The sequence below is a fragment of the Notothenia coriiceps genome, unplaced genomic scaffold (genome assembly GCF_000735185.1).
Source record: "Notothenia coriiceps isolate Sejong01 unplaced genomic scaffold, NC01 NC01_scaffold00016290, whole genome shotgun sequence".
NCBI classification, from domain to species: Eukaryota; Metazoa; Chordata; class Actinopteri; order Perciformes; family Nototheniidae; genus Notothenia; species Notothenia coriiceps.
Genome location: NW_011348991.1, coordinates 110,890 through 132,133, shown reverse-complemented (window position 1 = coordinate 132,133; position 21,244 = coordinate 110,890). Strand labels below are relative to the sequence as shown.

The 21,244-nt window shown below is 41.9% G+C and overlaps 1 protein-coding gene across 1 annotated transcript in view; it reads left to right on the top strand.

The window, feature by feature from the left end:
- Positions 1-21,244, top strand: part of LOC104949476 (microtubule-associated serine/threonine-protein kinase 2-like) — a 146,967-nt gene that overhangs the window by 47,877 nt on the left and 77,846 nt on the right. The window contains exon 4 of the mRNA XM_010775832.1: positions 11,398-11,429. Coding sequence (XP_010774134.1) covers positions 11,398-11,429 — 32 coding nt within the window. The remainder of the gene's footprint in view (positions 1-11,397; positions 11,430-21,244) is intronic.

Here is a 21,244-nt window from a genome sequence, read left to right as displayed (position 1 = left end):
GGGGGGGGGGTGCAGCAGAAAGGTGGAAGATGGAAGCGGTTCTCAGCTGAATGAAGAGGGGTTGACAGGCGGAGCAAACTCATCTGGTTAGTTGATAATGAAGTGAAACTGCAGGAGCGAGGCAGAGGCAGACCAGAGGGACGGACAGAGGGAGACACAAAGGAAGGGAAAATGACTTTCCATACATATAGATCACTCTGTTTCTGTTACATACATTGGAACACACAGCATGCCGCCTTTATGAATTCACAGGAGCAGACAGAGGGTCTGCTCCGGCACGCTGCTTCTGAGAATCTGGGTCACACATCACAGCGAGGCAGCTTCACCTCTTTTTCAGAAAGCACTTTTCACATTGTTATGAAGCCGCAGCCTGTGTGCGTGTGTTTGTTCTGTTCCTTCAAACAAGCTGCTGAAGTGCATCAGATCGTGTTTGTGGTGGGGGGAGGAGGTAAAATCCCACCCCTGTCAATCAGTTCCCATCAGGACAGTGAGCATTAACGCCTCACAGCTTTACTAACCCTGCAGGCAGAGACACTCATCTAATCAGGTTGTCTCATTTACATGTTTATTAAATCTATATCAAAGCTATGCTATTGTACACCTGCTCACATTGAAAACCTTTTCCAACTTCTTTCTCCTGTATTATTTCATTTGTGTACAATCTGAATTTAAATTTTTCTGACTTTCACTTTTCTAACATTTTACCAACTGCTGGGCAGAAATGCTTAATGTTTATTGCAAGTGGCCAGTGCTTTTAATAACCATGCAAGCCCATTAAAGATGGATTATGAACTGAGTAAATCAAGCTATAGCCCCGGACTCACACCTCCAGGGGCTCCTATAGGCTGTTCAGTGCATCCTGCTTTAGAATGTGATCAAGGCTGCCTATTAGAAAGGTCCCTGTGTCAGGATGTAGTTTGAAACCCTTAATGTGTTCATTCTAATGACTATGCAGCAAATCTGAGACCAGGCAGTATTGCAGCAAAGATAACATGTACAGTAGTGTGTTATGGAAGATGGCATAATATGGTACCACATCTCCAACTGCAACATGCTAACTCATTCTTACAGTCTTTCAAGGACTGCATCGCTTAAAAAAAACTAAACCAACAATAGAGATATTTGACTATAGGATTATGAGTAAACACAAACACACTTTGGATTCTGAATACACACTCCCAAAGCGGATCAGTCCAGCTCAGCATATAAACTGACACCAGACATCTCTTTGTTTTAAATATCCTACAGGGAAGCTTGTTTCAAATCCACCTGCCAATCTACCTCACACACACACACACACACGCACGCACGCACGCACGCACGCACACACGCACACACACTTTGTCTCCATCCATCTCCCCACCCTGCCACTCCCTCCTTGTATTATCAGCAGATAAAACCCTTCCACTGAGGCGTTGCAGATTTCATTTGAATGTGTAAATTCCAATTAGGATTAGCTTGTTTCCTCTGCCGGCACTGATGGCGGCTTTAGCGTGTCGCGAGAGGAAGTGTCGGCCTACTGGAATTCACGATAAACAAGCTGATGATGCCAGATTAGCTCCTTTCAGCCTGTGTGTGTGTGTGTGTGTGTGTGTGTGTGTGTGTGTGTGTGTGTGGGGGGGGTGCTCTTCATAACTGATCGCAATTAGCAGGTTGTCTTTGTGGAAGGAACGGGCACCAACACGCTGCCTGGATAATTGTACACTTCTAAATATATGCATTCGTCAGTTGGACACAGAGCACACAGCTGCACATGTGGAGCCCTATAATGTCACAGGAAGTGTGAGAGGAGCGATCTGAAGAGGGAACAGTGCAGCTGTAGAGGAACAATAGAGACAGGGATGGATGCAGGAGGTGAAAACTGCTCCTAGCCATGTGTGACCACTAGGGACTTTCTGTAAATACTGTAACATATAGGCGTATTGTAAGACATCGAGCCCCTGGTTTACAGAAACATAAAAGCATTTATAAAAATGATTGATTCATTTAAAGTCCCATTGCCAACTAGGCTGAATTTGAGTAGTCATTGTTATCAGTGTAACGAGGTTTTCGTCTCTTAACTTTTCTTTTTTTCTTTTTTTCCAACCATTCTGAAAATCGGAGAGAAAACAGCACATTCTTACATTTAAAAGAGGCCCTTTATATGCTTTTTGGTGTTTTCCTATTATTGTAATGTGTTATATGTTTGTGTACAGATACATGGTCTGCAGGTCCTGACATTTCCCCCTAAGTACAGATAGGATAAAAGGAGATCAAATGCCTTATAATGATGAAGTAAAATATTAATTTTGTTCTCGGGGATATAAAGAAAAACCGTGCCAATTCACAATACAGCGGACAGATCCTACTCAGTCAGTTTATCTGTGAGCCACTGTCAGCTTAGATTTTCTTCAAGTTTGTTTAAGTGATTACAAACACAGTAGTCATTCTATCTTGATGTTCCATTAGTCATCCCTGAATAATGGAAACATGTCACCTTAAGAGTTGGGTCACAGCTGCACTTATCTCAGCTAAGAGTCCCACTTTCATTTTAGTCAGTCATGTTAATGACTGAAAACACACACACACACACACACACACACACACACACACACACACACACACACACACACACACACACACACACACACACACACACACACACACACACACACACACACACATTAAGAGACAGACACCCCTCTCTTAGAGCCTTACTGGTCCCAGTGGGCCCCTCACGGTGGTGGAGGGTCTCTCCTCGGGGCCGTTAAGCAGCAGCAGAGCTTTCATTAGGACGCTCCTCAAGTCTTCAGTAGGCCACCAGACAATTAGCTCATTCACTTAGAGCAGCTTTATGTTGCAGTTGAAGGCTGTATTTCACTCCTGCACTCCTTCTTTCCCCTCTGGCTGAATGTACACCCCTCTTTTGGCTGCTGCCCATCGTGGTACTGCTGATACAGGACAGTGTCTCCTTTGTTGAGCTTAATACCAGATAGAGATTCAGGAAGTCAGTCTTCAAGAGATATTATGCATATTTACGCATATTTGAACAGCAGTTTTCAACACTTTAACATTTTACATTTGACCACATTATTACAAGCCATTACATCAATCCAGATTAAAAAGGATGTTAGCAGTTGCTCCATTCTGTACCAACACACTCAAAGGTTTATACCAATTAGCATAATCATTCAACTATTTTAGTAAAAAGTGTGTCTCAAGAGAACTTGATATGAAATCCCACACATGGCAGCAGTTTCATCCCTGCCCTTTTTGATTTATTTCCAGATTAAAGTCCGAACAGGTTAGTTTTCATCAGGAGCTAAATTGGTTTGATTATACAACCTGGGATTAAGCTGCCCTAAAGTGAGCAAGGGGGGTCATTGTGTGTGAGGTAACCACCCTGAAGGATTAGATGGAGACGTTGGACTGTGTGTGCTTGCAATTAAAGTACCCAATGGCCTTTTAACGTCTCATACATTCCTCAATAATGATTGATTAATTATGTTTCTGTTGAGCGACTAATCCTTTAAGCAGTACCATAGTAAAACGTATATCTGTGACGTTGACACATAGCTTGTGAGCTAGCTAGCTAGCCTGTTTTGCCTGCTATTATCCTATGTATAGGTTATCATTCTGGCAGTACAAAGCAAATGTGTTTGTAACATAGATCCCTGGCTGGCAACTGTCTTATAGTCTTATATTCTGAGAGGGTCTGTTGTATGCTGTAACTTGATGGTCATCACACATATTCTGAAAACTCAAATATGAAATCTTATTTAAATGGTTTGCATTGATAATTGCCGCCACTAGCCAATAAAATGTATTTAGAATATGTAATTGAAATTCATTTTGGTCTTAAATGTCTTCTATGGAAGCACATCTGGGACTTTGATAAAATGATGAAATCTTTACAAAAAGTATTTTAAAAGGAAATGTTAAGTGTAGTTTTTGCAAATTGTAAAACAGTCTAATAACAGCTTTTCCTTTTTAAAATGGGAATAGAACACCCATATGAGAACATGTGAAAATACAAATTAATAGTTTTGTTTTTTTCTTAAATAACGCATAATTATGCTATTTTGTAGTTACATTTTTCAATTTCAAGTTCACATCATCCCTCCAATAAAGCCTCCTGTGGGCTTCCACAGTTACTGTTATAATTGTCTTGTTAAAATAAGCGAGTTTTCCTTTAGCAACGGATCACTTTGTTCTCTATGGACAATTTACACAATTAGCAGAATGCTCCCTGCCCTGCATCGTGTGTACATGCTCTGCGTGTGTCACTGCAGTCTCTTTGTTGTCACTGTTTCCTCATCAATATTCACAGTGTTGATAATGAATTATGAGTGCCGGCTTCTGCTGCAGCTCTAATTGTCTCCGGTGGAGCCCGGCTCCCCTTCATCCTCCTGTTAATTGCATGTTTTTAGCTCGATTAAAACATGTTATTATGGTTAGGGGCCCGGGGTGGAACCGCTAAATACACCCACACACATTTACACATGTACTGAACTTATAGATTGGTTAGACACACACATTTACACACATACACAGATTCAAATCTCTTCTCATGATGCTGCCGAGTCCTGAAGGCCTGCTTCTTGGATACATTCTGCTGAACGTGTTTGTCTGGTGGCAAATGGAGTGAGTTGTTCTATGAATGGGACACGTTTCTGAAGCGTTTGTTTCAGCTGTAGCAAACTGATGTTCAATTCACTCAAATAATTGAACAAATGAAAATCTGATAAACCTGTGATTTATTTTTTTCTCATATACTGCCATAAACTGCAAGGAGAATATTTTTTACTTGTGCAAGACCCGAGTATCAATTGTCCTTTTTTCCATTAATTAAATCAGTATTATGGGTTAATGTGTTGGCAATTACTTCATGGAAGTGTGATATGTCTTTGTAGATAATATTAGGACTTATAAGAAATACTGGACACATAGTATTTGTATATCTGTCCCCTCTCCTGGGTACTCTGTGTTTCCTCCTGACAAATGCACGGACACGTTTATCCATCAGTTTGGACTTGTGTGTCTGATGCGTAGCTTCATTTGTCATGCTGTCAGTCACAGACTTAGCGCAGCAGTGTGGGGTTACCGTGGATACAGAGTTAATGCTCGACAGCTTTGGCTGCCTGGAAGCTCAGCGGCTGCTCACAGCGGTCTGACAGTGTGGGTACACATGTGGTAAGCTGGCTACTGTAAAAGAGCTTAGCAGTTACCGCCCACTTTGTAAACAGCTGCAGTTCTGCAAGAACATTTCCCATTCCTCCATTGTTGTTTAACAACATAATGATATCAAGAGTATAGAAATAAGCCAAACAAGTACGAGATGAGTTGTGACCATAATACACTTGATTCAGAGTCAAAATAAATATGCAAAGTTACACCGATGTGTACTTGATTCTTCAAAGAGTGTAGAAACTACCGATTTCATAAACAATTGCGATTGAGAATTTCTCACCTCAGAAAGCGTCCTAAAAACATTGAACTAGCCTTTTTTGATCAACAAATGAAGACTAATTCAGCAACTACTTGGGTTATTTTTAAACTCAAATTTCTTTTTTAGAAACACATTTTTTTCCCGTTTAATAAGAAAAAGATTGCGAATGAGCCACCATGTTGGTTTGGATTAAAAACGGAGACCTTGGACCCAACACGTAGACATACCTCAGAAGCCATTTTCTGATAGGTTTCCCACGAGGGAACATATCGTACAGTCGTGTGGCTCCTAAAGGAACACATACCACTCTTTTAAATCTTATAGCTTGTGGTAAGTCTACCTTAGATGGTAACAACATTGTGCTCAATGAAAAGTCCTCAATTCATAAAATGAATTGGATTTTCACATACAGAAACGTACTGTTAAGCTCTATAAAGGGGGCTTTCTTTGGTAAATATCATCCCCCATCTCTCGCTCCCTTTATTTCATGCAATCTCTTTGCAGCTGACTCACTGAAAAAAGTCCATTACATTCTGAATTAAAGAAGTAGCATATAAATCCCTTACTAGCACAGACTACATTTGGAACCGTTACTAAATCTCATTGAGGCGGAACAGTGTATCAGGGAGCTGCTTCCTCATTTTTAATTAGATTGATCTATTAAAGGGATGATGATGAAACGAAGATGCACAGCTTTTATTTGTCTTTGTCCGGTACACTCTCCATCAGCGATCCAGTCTCTGACATCATATCTTTACATGTTCACCCCAAGCTTTAACCTTTTAGCCTTACATCTCTTCCCCTCCACTCACCCTCTCCTCTCTTACCCCATCTCTCTAATCACATCACCTTCCCAACCCTTCTTCCTTTGCCTCTCTCGGCCATAAAGCGTGTTATCCATGCCTGTATTCCATCGGGCAGATTGCTTCAGGCTTTGTGTTCTGCTGCTCTTATCCTCTCTGTCGCTGGGGATCATTTCATCACAGATCGCTTTGGTTTGTTTAATACAAGCAGAGAGATAGTGTGTGTGTACAGTATGTGTGTGTGTTTTATTATCCAGCATTAGTTTACTTTCCCTCTTGGGATGTTTCTGAAGGGTGGCTTTGGGGTGAGAATCCTCCCTCAGGCCTCAGATAGAAGCAGCTACAACACACACACACACACACACACACACACACACACACACACACACACACACACACACACACACACACACACACACACACACACAGCATGTAATACAATCAACTGTCAGACGATGGTTTCAGACGAGCATCATTTCACATTACAGAGCTCTGTGTGGGCGAATAGATAATGCAAGCAAAAGGTACTTAAACACACTGACATTCATCTTCCCCCCATCTGCAGCCTCTTTTTCTGAGTGTGTTTCTTGGCCAGACACGAGAGTCAATCTCGAGGTGAGGAAGGAGGGAGATAGGGGGGGAGGTAGGGGGGGACGGGTAATGATAGAAAGGTTAAGAGGTTGGTGAGCGGTAGTGGGTAGTGTGCGGGAAAAGGTCTCAGGAGCCGGTTCAATTCACCTTTTGTTATATTGATCGTCTGACATGACATGAAAGGAAATACATCATTTTGTTGGTTTGCGTTTTTTGCATTGTTCTTTTCAGGTTTTTTTTTAGGGTAAACATTGGACTTCTCCTACATATTATGCACTTGTGCTGTCCCCCTCAATCCCCACAAAACATGTTTTAAAAAATACACTTCATGGTTTATTCAAAAAAATGTGTGACATCCCCGTTCAATATGATTTTGATATTACAACTAATCCTTTGAAGGCAAACTTCCTGATCTAAAATCTGAAACCAATGCAGAAGGGCCTTTAACCTGCATTATTCTAATGGCCAGTAAGGGCAACTTGCTTTTTGCAAAATAAGGTTGATACAAATATTGATATATCAAATTGATTCATCACCTGAGATTTGATGGCTTCTATCCCTAATTTCAAGTCTTCTTAAATGTAGCATTGTTTAAATAACGGTCCCATTTAGAGCCAAATAGCCGATAAACCACCAGGTCACTACCACAGTGTTTAGAGTTTTCTTTTAGAACTTTAACCTTTCCGTTGCCTGAAAAACATCTTCTTTAGATTTATGGTTGTAACTTGATTTACCCTCTCGTGTCACCACAATGAAAAGGTTGATGTTAAAAAACGAAGCCAAAAACTGCAAACTTGAGGCTTTAAACTTCTTTAGAACCCATTGAATGACGTCACAGTATCTTTGTCTACTTCTTAAATAAAGTCTATGCTCTTTCCCCCTCACTGGCTGAGAATGTACTCATTCAAGCTTGGACACTTAAGCAAACCTTTATGTGTAAAACTAGCTTCTGTTATTATCTCTGTTGAGATTTTGAGTTCAGATATGGCATTTTAACGAGCTGGTCAACAAGGCCTGGAGGGAGATGATCAAAAATCACCTCCCCACTTCTTATGTTCAAGCTATTTCCCAATCCTCTGTTTTCAGCACTAATATAATCACTGGGTCCAGTATGCCTGACAAAAACACACACACACACACACACACACACACACACACACACACACACACACACACACACACACACCAGCTAATTGGCTCTGTTATGTTCTGCAGAGGCCAAATCAAAACTGGCAAAATGTTGATTGATGTTATCATTGCACACACACACACAGACACACACACACACACACACACACACACACACACACACACACACACACACACACACACACACACACACACACACACACACACACACAGCCACTCAGCCACTCACTGTGCTCTAACTACACTCCATTATGTCCATTAGCCCATCTGCACACAGATATATGCGGAGATGGAGGCAAACTCCGATGACACAGCCGTCCCACGCAGGATGTAGAGTGTGTGTGTGTGTTAGAGTGTGTGTAGAGATAAAACTGGGTTGGAATCGGAAAGGTGCATCTCTGATCTGTCTCTTCTGAGTGCTCTGTACGTTGTTGAGCCAGCAATATTAAATATAAGACTCAGGAACAATTATAAATCACAGTCAGTACTTCCTTTTCAAGATTCTAAAAACTGTATTTATACGCCTAAATGTAGAAAATAATCTATGGTTAGGGGCTCACATATAAACATCAAATAAGTAGTCAAATTACAAATTTACATCTTCATAAATAATATGAGCAGGTGTGTACAGAAAAATAATGAAATTATTTCTGGTTCAATTATTTATATAACCGTTGGAAACCGTTGTATTACCCAGAAGCTGTTTGTTCTTCTTCTTGGGAAGCGTCTGGATTTACAAAACAACAGCTGATTAGGAGAGCCATTTTTACATTTAGTATTGCACTTAAATGCATCATTCCTGAAATCCTTAACTCAACCAGTTTCAGAGCTGCAGCGATTTGTCCATCAACTTGTGTTAATCAGCAACTATTTCACTTATATGTATTCAGCTTCTGTGCGTGTGTGTTTCGCCCACTCTGAATGAAGCACCTCTGCACTGTCCATGATGATGATGATGATGGTGCTAACTATATTTTTCAAAGTAAAAACCAGCTTTTGAGCTGCTTTGGATACCTGGCAACACACAATTTCAAAATGCCTGTACCACACACACACACACACACACACACACACACACACACACACACACACACACACACACACACACACACACACACACACACACACACACACACACACACACACACACACACACACACACACACACACACACTCTAATTGGTGCTATTGGCCAGATGGTGCTCCCCAGGAAGTCAGTAATGTCGGTGGTCTGTCTTCTCAAATTGTTTGAAGGCGCTGTCAGCTTACAGGTTGTGTACATACCAATTCTGTATTGAATCTTTTTTACCCCAAAATGTTTGTACATCTTCCAACTTCCAGAGAAAAACAGCAATATGTATTTGATTGAAATAAGACCTTATTCACGCATCCAAATCCAAAAGTAGCAGGCTGCTTCTCATCATTATTGTCTGTTAATCCATAAATCAGGAGAGTTGTCTCCTCCTAAACTCATGATGATTTAATGACACTTCTCTGCCCCCTTGTGGTCATTTGTTGAAAGTGCAGCTCAGGTGCAGTCCTTTTCATACGGGGATCAACACATTGAAATGTTTGTCCAAATAAAGTTACACTGTGTCTTCACACTTTACATCAAGGTTTTCCCGGCTCCTTGCTATTTAATGATAGACTTCCAAAGATGAGACTTGTACTGCTAAGACTAAGAGATGAGATTTCCCGTGAAGATAGTGAGCTTAATTAATTTAATTTAAATTGTTGCTTTCCTCTATTTGTTTTGCTACGCTTATCTGTTGTATATATCTTTAGGTGTTATCTAACTACTCGTGTTTTGTTAGAATGACTTTTCTTAATTATGTTAGCTCAGTAGTATTTCTCGCCCCTTTCTTATTGTGCTTTTTCATCTTCAAATATTTGGTGCTTCCATTATATGACATTGTGACTTTTTATGTAAAATGATCTGGTTTTTATACAGTCCTGTGTGCGCAAATATTTTAAATAGTAAAGCCTGAATATGAATAATTTGTAATACTTGGCATGTGTTAGCGTGTAGCTGTTAAGCCCCAAGGTCCCCGCCGGCGGGGACCCTGTTTTTTTTTTTCAGGACACTGTCTCAGGGGATCTTAATATTTAAGAACCTATTAATGTGTTATACCAGATTAACGGAAATAATCTCAGCTAACTGACGATATAAACCATTCTTACCAAAACAAAACACAAGTCTCATAAGAAGCATCTAAATGACCCCTTAGCGAAAAATGCTAACGGACATTGGCACAGAACTCAAGATAAAAGTACCCTTATTACTTATCGTAGCTGCACATACAAGATATCCGATTAAAGCTGAGGTTCCACAGATTATTTAGGTATATAGTATCATCACTGAATGATCCAAACTTGCGACAGGGGAAGCAAAGACAGACATCACAACACGTACCTTTACGTAACTTCTAGGGAGATCGTCTCACCGTAGCTGTTAATCTGATCAAAAGACGTGTTCAATGGCATTAAAACGAGAAAAAACACGACTGAATCGGTTAATACATAGGTTGATAAAGTTTTTGGGCAATAATTTGAATTATTTATAATCCATAATTCAATTTTTATGTAAAAATCGCAGAGCAAAAGTTAGCTGCTAATGGTAGCCACCAGAGTGGCTGCTGCTTCCGGTCTTGGCAATGCAGCAGCCTAACACACACACATGACCAAATAAGGACTATGTGGGAGTTCCCCTCGATTCCATTGGCTCTGACAGTTAGAAAGAGATGTCACATGTCAAAATCCAGCAGGGGGAGCCAGAGATATGAAAAATCCACCCAAATGGCCCCAGAAGAGTTTTTTTTGTGCTAAATCTGTCTAAAAAGGTCAAATATCACTTGTTTTGCATCAATCTTGATACAGGGTACTTATTATATGTTGTACTTTGGATTCCTAAAGCTTTCAGTCTACTAACCCATCATCATTAGTTTTCACTATAAGTACAAAATATTTTTTGGACGGACACTATAATTTACAGTTTTTTTACCATGTTCAATCTGAATTTTCTTTAAAATAAAAAACATCTATATTAAATCTGACTTTTCTACATCCAACTGACAGGTTTATCATTACTTTGAGAAAAAATATTATTAATTTAACCCTTTTAGAAGGGAAGATATGGTCATTTGTTCTGGGAATGTCATTTTCGAGCCTGAAACCTGAAAAACAGGCTCGGGGTCTAACAGGTTAAAAGCACACCAACAGACACTGTGAACATGAACTCTGATGTTGATGCTGTTTCGTGATGTCACAGTGACACCTGCTGGACACAAAGCTGTACTGACGACACAAGTGCTCGACTGTTTGACATAAATGATAAAACTGTCTTATTGTTGATGATGTTCGCCTTTAATTGGCTCGGAAGCAATCATAAATAATGAAAACATATTTGTGTTTATTTCTCTCTTTCAGAAGGAGCTGAGCCTTCCCAGAAGAGGCAGTTTGTAAGTACCCATCATCCCCCCTTCTGTCTTCTGTCCAGTCAGACAAAGCCTGTCCTTTCTGCTGTGTTTGTTTTCACCCTTAAAAATGTCATGGGGAAAGCTTTGAGGATGCAATGAACCAAACACAGATACATAAGCTGGTGTCAGAAGCGGTCTTTTGAATGATGGTGAGAGGGAAGCTTGTTTTATATGAACATGTTCTTTTGATGGAGTTCTAAGGAGAGTCTCTGTCCAGTGTGCAGCATTCAACTTGAGGCTCAACTCTAGTGTTTGTGAGCATGTTATTCTTCTATGTTACTCTAAAAAATGATGTACTTGTCCTATAAATATCACCAAGAAACATTTCTGTGTTCTTTCCCTCTCAGCTGTTAATCTTTATAAAGTTATACAGAGAGAGCTTCCAGTTCAGGGTTTAAGGACAAAGTTGAAAAGCCACGGAGTCCAGGTTAGTGTTTGTGTGCATGTGCCAGAACAGCTGAGCATCCCTCTGTGTATGGTATCAGATCTATTTATATCAGTGTGTGTGTGCCAGGAAGCTGATTTATCGTCCTGCTGGAAACGTTCTACATGTTTTGAAACAAAAGTCTAGAGATGTACTGTCCTGCTTCTGATCAACAGTTGGAATATTAGATTTCTCATACAAGTGTTCTTATAACTCACTCTGGAGTTGTTCTGTTTCCCTGAGCTACCTTTAAAACACACAAGGGTCGGATAAGGTGCATGTCGTTTAAAGACAATGTGAAACAATAAGCAGCCTATTAGCCAAAGTTAGCAGCAGCCAAACTGCATTGGAGAAGCACACATTTGTAATGGGAAACTGATTTATCCAGTGTTCAAAGTGGTTTTTAATAACAAGGTCCATTTGTTTTGGAGAAGATGAGACCCCTGCGGATCATTTCCCAGTAATGACCTCCTTGTGATGACAAAAACTGTCGATCCAATGTTACTCACCTCATCAAACTCTATTTGTTTTGTTTCTTGAGACACTCATAGTGGTAGGAAACGACACATTGCAAGTTTAATAGACTGAAGATAGGGATATTCACGTTAATCAGTATACGTTATTTTATTATGTAGATACTTGTCATGTTTCTCTGTGCAGGAATGACCGTTACGCCTCCAAATAAGGCCTGACATACCGTAGGGCTCTTAAGCCAGGATTGCTGGTAACATGACAGAACATGACTTGGCCATTCTACATAGCCAATTATTGCCAGGCGTACTAAATATACTACATATGTAAGAAATGTGAGCACAGACTCTAGGATTAGATCTTTGAATGAAATGCTCATCGCCACATAATGCAGAACATTTAACAAAATTGTATATCCGAGTCCGACCCTTGTCAATTAACTACAGGGGTCCCTCAGGGCTCTGTTCTTTGTCCCCTCCTCTTCTCCTTGTACACAAACTCGCTCGGATCTGTCATTAGCCCGCATGGTTTTTCATACCACTGCTACGCTGACGACACCCAACTAATTCTGTCCTTTCCCCGCTCATAGACCCAGGTCGTCGCACGCATCTCTGCTTGCCTAGCAGACATCTCTCGGTGGATGTCTGCTCATCACCTCAAGCTCAACCTTGACAAGACTGAACTGCTTTTCCTTCCAGGAAAAGATTGTCCCACTCTTGACCTAACAATCAACATCGGCACCTCTGTTGTTGCCCCGACTCAGACTGCAAGGAATCTGGGTGTGATCACAAACAGTCCTTTACTGCAAACATAGCTGCTACAACCCGCTGCTGCAGATACACTCTTTACAACATCAGGAGGATACGTCCCCAGCTGACCCAGAAAGTGACGCAGGTTCTGGTCCAGGCTTTCGTAATCTCACGCCTAGACCAGTGGTTCTCAAACTTTTTTCACTAATGTACCCCCATTGAAAAAAAAATTCAGCCAAGTACCCCCTGATCAGCGCAAAAACAATTGATAAGGAAAAAATGCCTATATAAAGAGGTACAGCAAAACAACAACCTTGTAACTGAGAAACACTTAACTGCTACATTTCAAATGTTTACAATCCATCACTAAATTCATGGCAAACCAATTTTAACATCATGCAATAACACTAAGATGACATTAGTTGCATTGAACTGATCTTTTTAATAAGTTGTACATACAATGTAGTGAGAAACGTGGGCTTGAGCTTCACTGAGGAACTTTGTCATTGTGACATGAGGAAACTGCAGTTATTATNATGGTAGGTCCTTGGTACCAATTTGCGACATGTGGAGTCGTGCACGTGCAAGCGAGACGCTAGTCAACGGTTTGTCGCGCGAGCGACGTGGCGTGGACGCTCCCCCTGGTTCAAGGGTAGTCGTTTTTGTGCACCCAACGATAGGACCGAGGTTTACCCACCTTACTCGAGGGTAACTTTAGTCCTGTCGTCTATCGAATGTGTAGAGGCGCGTCTGACCTTTTTGAGGTAGAGAAATCTCGAGTGTGAAGTCGCTAATTTTAATGATGTTTCGTGAATATATGATTAATTTCCCGACCGAAAAATATACGGTCAACTTATCTTGACCTTTACAAACCGAGATACTTTGGATACATGAATATACAAGACAAAAGAATTCCAACATAGAAGGACCAGCTTACGTGAATAACATTCAGCGAAAACCTATTTCGCAGTCGATTTACGTTACATTACATTACATATGAAGGATTATTTCTTTTTTTTTCAAACTAAGATAATTAACAAAAAAATTAACGGTGAACACTCAGAAGTCTAGACTCAACAGAATAATCATTCGGATTAAATATGATAAACATGATTGTGATAAAAATATATTACCGTTCTTTCCCAAAGTTCATAAAAGAAAAAAAGACACAGTATACAACCGTCGTTGACAAGTTACAAAGAACTTTTGTAATGGGTGACATCATACCTGCACACCTTGTTTGAGGTTGAGACATAGTTGTGTGACAACACATTGAAGTCAACTTATGAAACATACACACATCTAATCTTCTCCATTTATTTCCTAGGACGTCACAAAATCTTCATCCGGATAATTTAGCATGCGTTTTCCAGTCAAAAATATGTGCTCAATCATTCACACATAAATCGAACCATTCATCCCGTACTGGGGGGTCATTTACCGATGCGGAGATTAAACCTGACCATCTAGTAGAGCCCGTCTGACACGTTGAAATTTTTCATCGAGAGCCAAGTTTTTTTTCCAACCACCCCCCGGGGTGGGGACTTATGATGTTACATATAACATATAAATGTGTAACAAGTAAAACATGGTAAAGATTTTTATTTCAAACTAACTCTAAGTCCCACATTGATCCCTACCCCATAGCTCTTTTGACATGAGTTCAGTTATGGCATGGACTTAACCTGCCATAGCATATGGCAATTCGAGTGACTGGTTTGCACCCGACGGATAGCGATATAAAATGTAGATGAAGGAATCAAATTGAAATTGGTAAGACCAACCAACCCTGGGAGTACGGGTACACTACATAGGCGCAAACTCTGGGGGAGGACTAACCGGTGACAGTTAAGGTGAGGGCGTCGGAGAGAGTTGTTGTCGCCGAGATATTTTAATAAAAGCCCACAAATTAAATTTTTATTTGTTTCAGAACCCGAAAGTCTTATACTGTGAAAATAAAGGTTTTGAGGGTGGGTCGCTATTTATGTAAAACGCTTCCGGAACATTTTCCCTTTCTTCTGGTCCGAAGGGGAGCGTGTTTGAGACGATAAGGTGTCGGCCGTTTCTGAGGGGGGGGAGGCGGAGCGTGACTTTAATACTTACATTCCGGTATCATTAGTATCTATGGTGCCCGTCCTCAGGGCAATGTGGGTCCCATATACGTCCTAGACTCCAGTTTAAATATTGGGAAAATCTTGGAAAAAATTCTTGGGAAGAGGTATGTAAAAATCTGCGAAGTAGGCGTTGGAAACTCAAGATTTGGCCAAATGTAACCACTCGTGTGAAATGGAGTGTAAATGATTATAAGTTCTAACATTCTATTCGCGTGTTGATTTGTCTCACTTCTCGGCCTGATCGACTTCGGAGGAAGGTGTTACTTGAAGTTTTGGAGGTAGACACTTCCCAGTCCAAATTTTACGGCATACCGAGAACAACGGAAGACATAGAGACACCGGATAGAAAGTGAAGGTCATTTTGAGGAGTCTTGGTAAGTTTGGTCATTTAAACTGGTATTTGTTTGTTAACTGTTTTGAAACTTGATACTTTATATCAATTGTGAAACCACTCGAAGTCTCCCATTTGACGGTATATCCTCCGACGCGCGAGTGTTTATGGGTCCACGCAATTTAACTCGACGCCCGACAGGCCCCGATTCGGGACCGTGTATCCTTGCTCGAGACTGCAGTAGTGGGAGGGTGTAAACAGTATACAAATGTTTTTTGCTATATATAGCACAAAGCGGGACCTAGCCTCAGTATCGTCGCCACGATTCCGTTGGGCACCCGGGTCGTATTACACTTCGCGCACCTTAGAAAATCACACACGCGCACGCTTTCACGGCGGGGCGGGTTAAACAAATTATACACAGTCGGTGTCTTCTTTTCCGAGAACTCCCTTATCATCGGTTCCCGGCCAAGATTCTGTTAAACGAGAGTTCACTCTAAAATGCCCGGCTGTAAAATACACATTCTTCTTATTTCTTTTTAGAGATTTTGTTTTCCTGTCTTATCGTGGACGTTTTGTCTTGAAAAAAAAAAACTTGTCAAAATTCTGGTCATTTTTTACGGAAGCGTTTAGAACCACGTGAAACTCCGGTTGTGGGTTAATGATCTCTGGACTAGATTCCCCCATGTTGAGATTTTGCGGGGTATACGTTTTTCTAAGCCAAACTGTAAATTAATTAGTTTATTCATACACTTGTACTGCGTGTGTTGGTTATTGGATTGGTATTCGGTTATTCGTTTATTACAGAATAAGTATAAGTATCGTTAAGTATTAGCAATAAAATGGATAAATTGCGATCGCGGGGTGGCATGTCCCGTTTAATTTGTAACATTGGCCCCACTTTCCCACCAATGTAAAGAATTAATACTTACAACAATGTAGTCCGGCTTCGTAAACTTCTCGCGGTGCAAGTGTTACAAAAAAGGAGGTCTTCGATAGTCGCGTTTCGCCGGGGGCGGCCTACGGACCGCCCGGGATACGGTCATCGTGTTTATGATGTTTAGATGTATTGTTGTAGTTTACTTTCCACGGTGAATAAATAATAAAACCCATGGACCGACGCGGGGGATCAGTGCGGCGCGAGTATAAAAGTCGTCGCGTCGCGCCGACGCGGCCGGTGATAAACATATATGCCCCTTGTGACATATACAATTCTGAAAAGAGCAGGGAATTTAAATCTGATATAAGATTCTAGTACAAACTGAATGAAATTTTTAGTCAAGAGACACTGGCCTATATCAAACCGAACTCACTTGTACACAGAGAAGCAACCTCGCTGCGTCCGTAGCGGCCTGAGGGCGACGAGGTAAGCGCCGAGGAGGCACGTCATTCCCGGACAGGGCTTTATGGTAAAAAGCCCGAGGCCTATAAGCCATCATTTAAGTCGTCCGCTTATAAGCTTATAAACGCCACGCCTCTCTAAAGACATAACAATAAAAATATTTTTGTAAAAAACTTTTTTATAAAAAAAGTTTTTTCCAAAGTTATTTTGTGCAAGGCTCTAGGCTCTGTAGACTGTTTGGTGCGTACAAACTGTCTTCGCGTCTTTCTCGTATGCATTAAGCTAAGATATGAAATAATGAACAAGTCATGAGCGTTTGTAATTTTCGATTTCACACAGGGGAGGACATCCCATTTGACATCCCAGACGACAAACAACTCCTACAACTACCGACCCTTAATGTAAGGTGTTCAATAAAACTCCGACTCGGATGAGTTTTGAGATACGGTAACGGAATCAGCGCCCGTCTACAAGGGTGTAATTAGGGGATATAAAAGTGATAAGCCTATTATTTTTTTTTGATTTATATTTTTTTTGTTAAGCAACGTCGCAAAAATAGTACACATTGCATGACAAATTTGCGCCTATTTCGTCCGAAAGTAGTACCGTTGACACTGTTGTCCGGATTCGATTCCGATCCGTGATGAAGTCGTCGTAGGGTCCACTTGGAAAAGTCTATCCCCCCCCAACACGGTTGGCACCATCCGGTGAAAAGAAATAGCCCGTATAAACCGTGGTATAGAAGAATGGCAGCAGTCGTTAAATTTTACCAGGGTGTGTCCGCTTCAGAAGCCGTAAAACACCCACTTCGCTCTACTCGCACGGCAAACGCAAGCACTGACACTCACTTGCGCTACGCAGTCCTTGTCGTCCGACTCTAACATATATTAATAGCCGCGTAAATTGCCACCCGCTTAGTTTCATATTTTATCATCATATATCTTATACCGTTAAGCAGCAATAATTGTCGTATGTAAATCTTCTTTTTAAAAAAATTTTTGCTTATACGGCTTATTACTTTAACTTTGGCGCTTATCAACCCGGTGTTCTTGGCTTATAAGTCTTACAGTTTCTTATAAGCCCAATGTCGGGATTGCGGCACGTCTCTCAGACGGTGACGTCCCGCCACACACAGTCGCTGCACGTCAGTCCCCTCCGTGCCTAACCGGGTAGCCTCTCAGCCTGAATTTGGCGCGAAAGACGATCGTGAATCGTACACCCTGGCCTGTCGAACTAGGAGGGGGGGCGGTTCCGTTCTTGAATTTTTATTTCTTCCCGTCGTAAAATGCCCGCGCAGTTAACGTACCCGGCGGAACTCCCCCAGAAGCGGATCGTACAGCAAAGTCGATTTTAATTTCCCACAAAGTACAACAGGCAACCGCAGCCTGGAGAATTCATGCGAACTTTTACGGTAAATTAATGAAAAATTTATCCGGAATTAAAAGTGGATTTAACTAAATAGTCTGAAAGATATCGAAAAATTTCTGGGACCGCCTGTGGGACAATTTCATGGCTATGATTGATTTGCCTCCTTAACATTCGCGAAAAATCCGTCCCATCAGCGCCATGGAAAGTTCATAGCCATCGTCGGCCCGTGGGGATCCGTCGTATCTAAATGCACGAGGGGAGGAACAATAGAAAAGACAGAGGGACGACGTGGACCCAGACGGGGACCGATGCGGGGAGACGGGTTCCACAAGGATTAAGGTCGAGTCCGGCATAATATTCCTGTTTGACTTCCTCTTCCTCCAGAGCCGGATAGGATTGCGGCCTCTGTGAGGCAGGAAATAATAGAGAGACGTGTTCTGTTCTGGCGTAAATAGACTGATTACAAAAATACAATTGTTGTGTCATCAGGGCACAAAACCGCCGATTAAAACAAAGGGGTATCCCATTTTTGTTTTTCCCCTCCCTTGAGACCCAGCGATGCCGAGCACCACACCGGACCGAGCCCAAGGGAGGAGACAAACAAAGAAAACCGGTCAGAGGTCTGAAGAAAGGTAAACGGCCTAACAAAAACAGGTCATTTGCCGACATGAAGTTATTTAATAGCAATAGTTACATGACCAAAAACCGCACATAATAAAATACAACGCCCAGAGGGGTGCTCCGGTGATGCGTGCCTCAGTCTCCCCGCCCAGCATTTCCTATCCCCTGTGTGCATTCGCAGCATGGTACGCAAGTACCAGTGTCTTGAAGTGGATTCTAGCAGTTACTGGAAGCCAGTGAAGGGAGCGGAGGAGCGGTGTGGTGTGGGAGAATTTTGGAAGGTTGAAGACCAGACGAGCCGCTGCATTCTGGATGAGCTGCAGAGGTCGGATGGCACATGCAGGTAGACCAGCCAGGAGGGAGTTGCAGTAGTCTAGGCGTGAGATGACGAGAGCCTGGACCAGAACCTGCGCGGATTTCTGGGTCAGCTGGGGACGTATCCTTCTGATGTTGTAAAGCGTGTATCTGCAGCAGCGGGTTGTAGCAGCAATGTTTGCAGTGAAGGACAGTTTGTTATCTAGGATCACACCCAGATTCCTTGCAGTCTGAGTCGGGGAAACAACAGAGGTGCCGATGTTGATTGTTAGGTCAAGAGTGGGACAATCTTTTCCTGGAAGGAAAAGCAGTTCAGTCTTGTCAAGGTTGAGCTTGAGGTGATGAGCAGACATCCACCGAGAGATGTCTGCTAGGCAAGCAGAGATGCGTGCGACGACCTGGGTCTCTGAGCGGGGAAAGGACAGAATTAGTTGGGTGTCGTCAGCGTAGCAGTGGTATGAAAAACCATGCGGGCTAATGACAGACCCGAGCGAGTTTGTGTACAAGGAGAAGAGGAGGGGACCAAGAACAGAGCCCTGAGGGACCCCTGTAGTTAATTGACAAGGGTCGGACTCGGACCCTCTCCAAGTAACCCTGTAGGTGCGGTCTTTGAGGTATGAGGTGAGGAGGGAAAGTGCAGTGCCTGAAACTCCAAGTTCTTGGAGAGTGCGAAGGAGGATCTGATGGTTCACCGTGTCGAATGCAGCAGACAGGTCCAGAAGGATGATGACAGAGGAGAGGGAGGCTGCTTTAGCAGTGTGCAGTTCCTCAGAGACAGCAAGGNCTCACTACATTGTATGTACAACTTATTAAAAAGATCAGTTCAATGCAACTAATGTCATCTTAGTGTTATTGCATGATGTTAAAATTGGTTTGCCATGAATTTAGATTCATGGCAAACCAATTTTAACATCATGCAATAACACTAAGATGACATTAGTTGCATTGAACTGATCTTTTTAATAAGTTGTACATACAATGTAGTGAGAAACGTGGGCTTGAGCTTCACTGAGGAACTTTGTCATTGTGACATGAGGAAACTGCAGTTATTATACTTCGCGTTTTGAAATATATGAAACTCTGTTCATATAAAACCCACACTGCTCAAACTTCGTTACTTTTCCTAAAAATTGGTATATTTATTTATGTATTTATTTTGGGGCGTGGGGAATGAAGACAAATATATGAGCATTTTATGAGCATGGGATTTTGACCCCTCATATAAACATAGGCCTATGCATAATGCTGCGCTATACTTTGCAGCCACATGCCGTTGCCAAGCAACGCTTATTGTTTAGGTGTCCTTTGATAAGCAGGCAGTCATATCATTAGCTAGATCTGATAGATTTGGACAAAAATGCGAGTGAAGTATAACCGGACGCGAGAGAGGGATCAGAATTCAGATCAGCTGCAGCTGACGGAGAACACGCACCTATACCGGATCACAGCTCCGCCACTGTGACGGACCGTTGAGTGGAGCTAAAATAAATACACTAAGAGTTAGACCTAACACACTTAGCTAGTTTATATACTCTGGAACTAGCTATACTAGTTATACATATGTGTATTCTTTACTGTCGGGTCACTTATTACAGGTTCAGCGAGCTGCACGAGACTAACAGGCTGTCAGGAGAGGGAGAGGAAAAGAGAGCACCCCGTTTAGTTTTCCCATTTTATTATCCAGAATTACTGTAAACCTTTGAATAAAGTAGTTAATCTACTATTAGTAGTTTGTTTAAATGCATGTTGTTTTTTTCATTAACATCAAATAAATCTCACGTACCCCCTGCAGTACTCCAACTTACCCCTAGGGGTCCGCGTACCCCCATTTGAGAACCACTGGCCTAGACTACTGCAACTCCCTCCTGGCTGGACTACCTGTATGTGCCATCCGACCTCTGCAGCTCATCCAGAATGCAGCTGCTCGTCTGGTCTTCAACCTTCCTAAATTCTCCCACACCACGCCGCTCCTCCGCTCCCTTAACTGGCTTCCGGTAACTGCTAGAATCCACTTCAAGACACTGGTACTTGCGTACCATGCTGCGAATGGATCTGGCCCTTC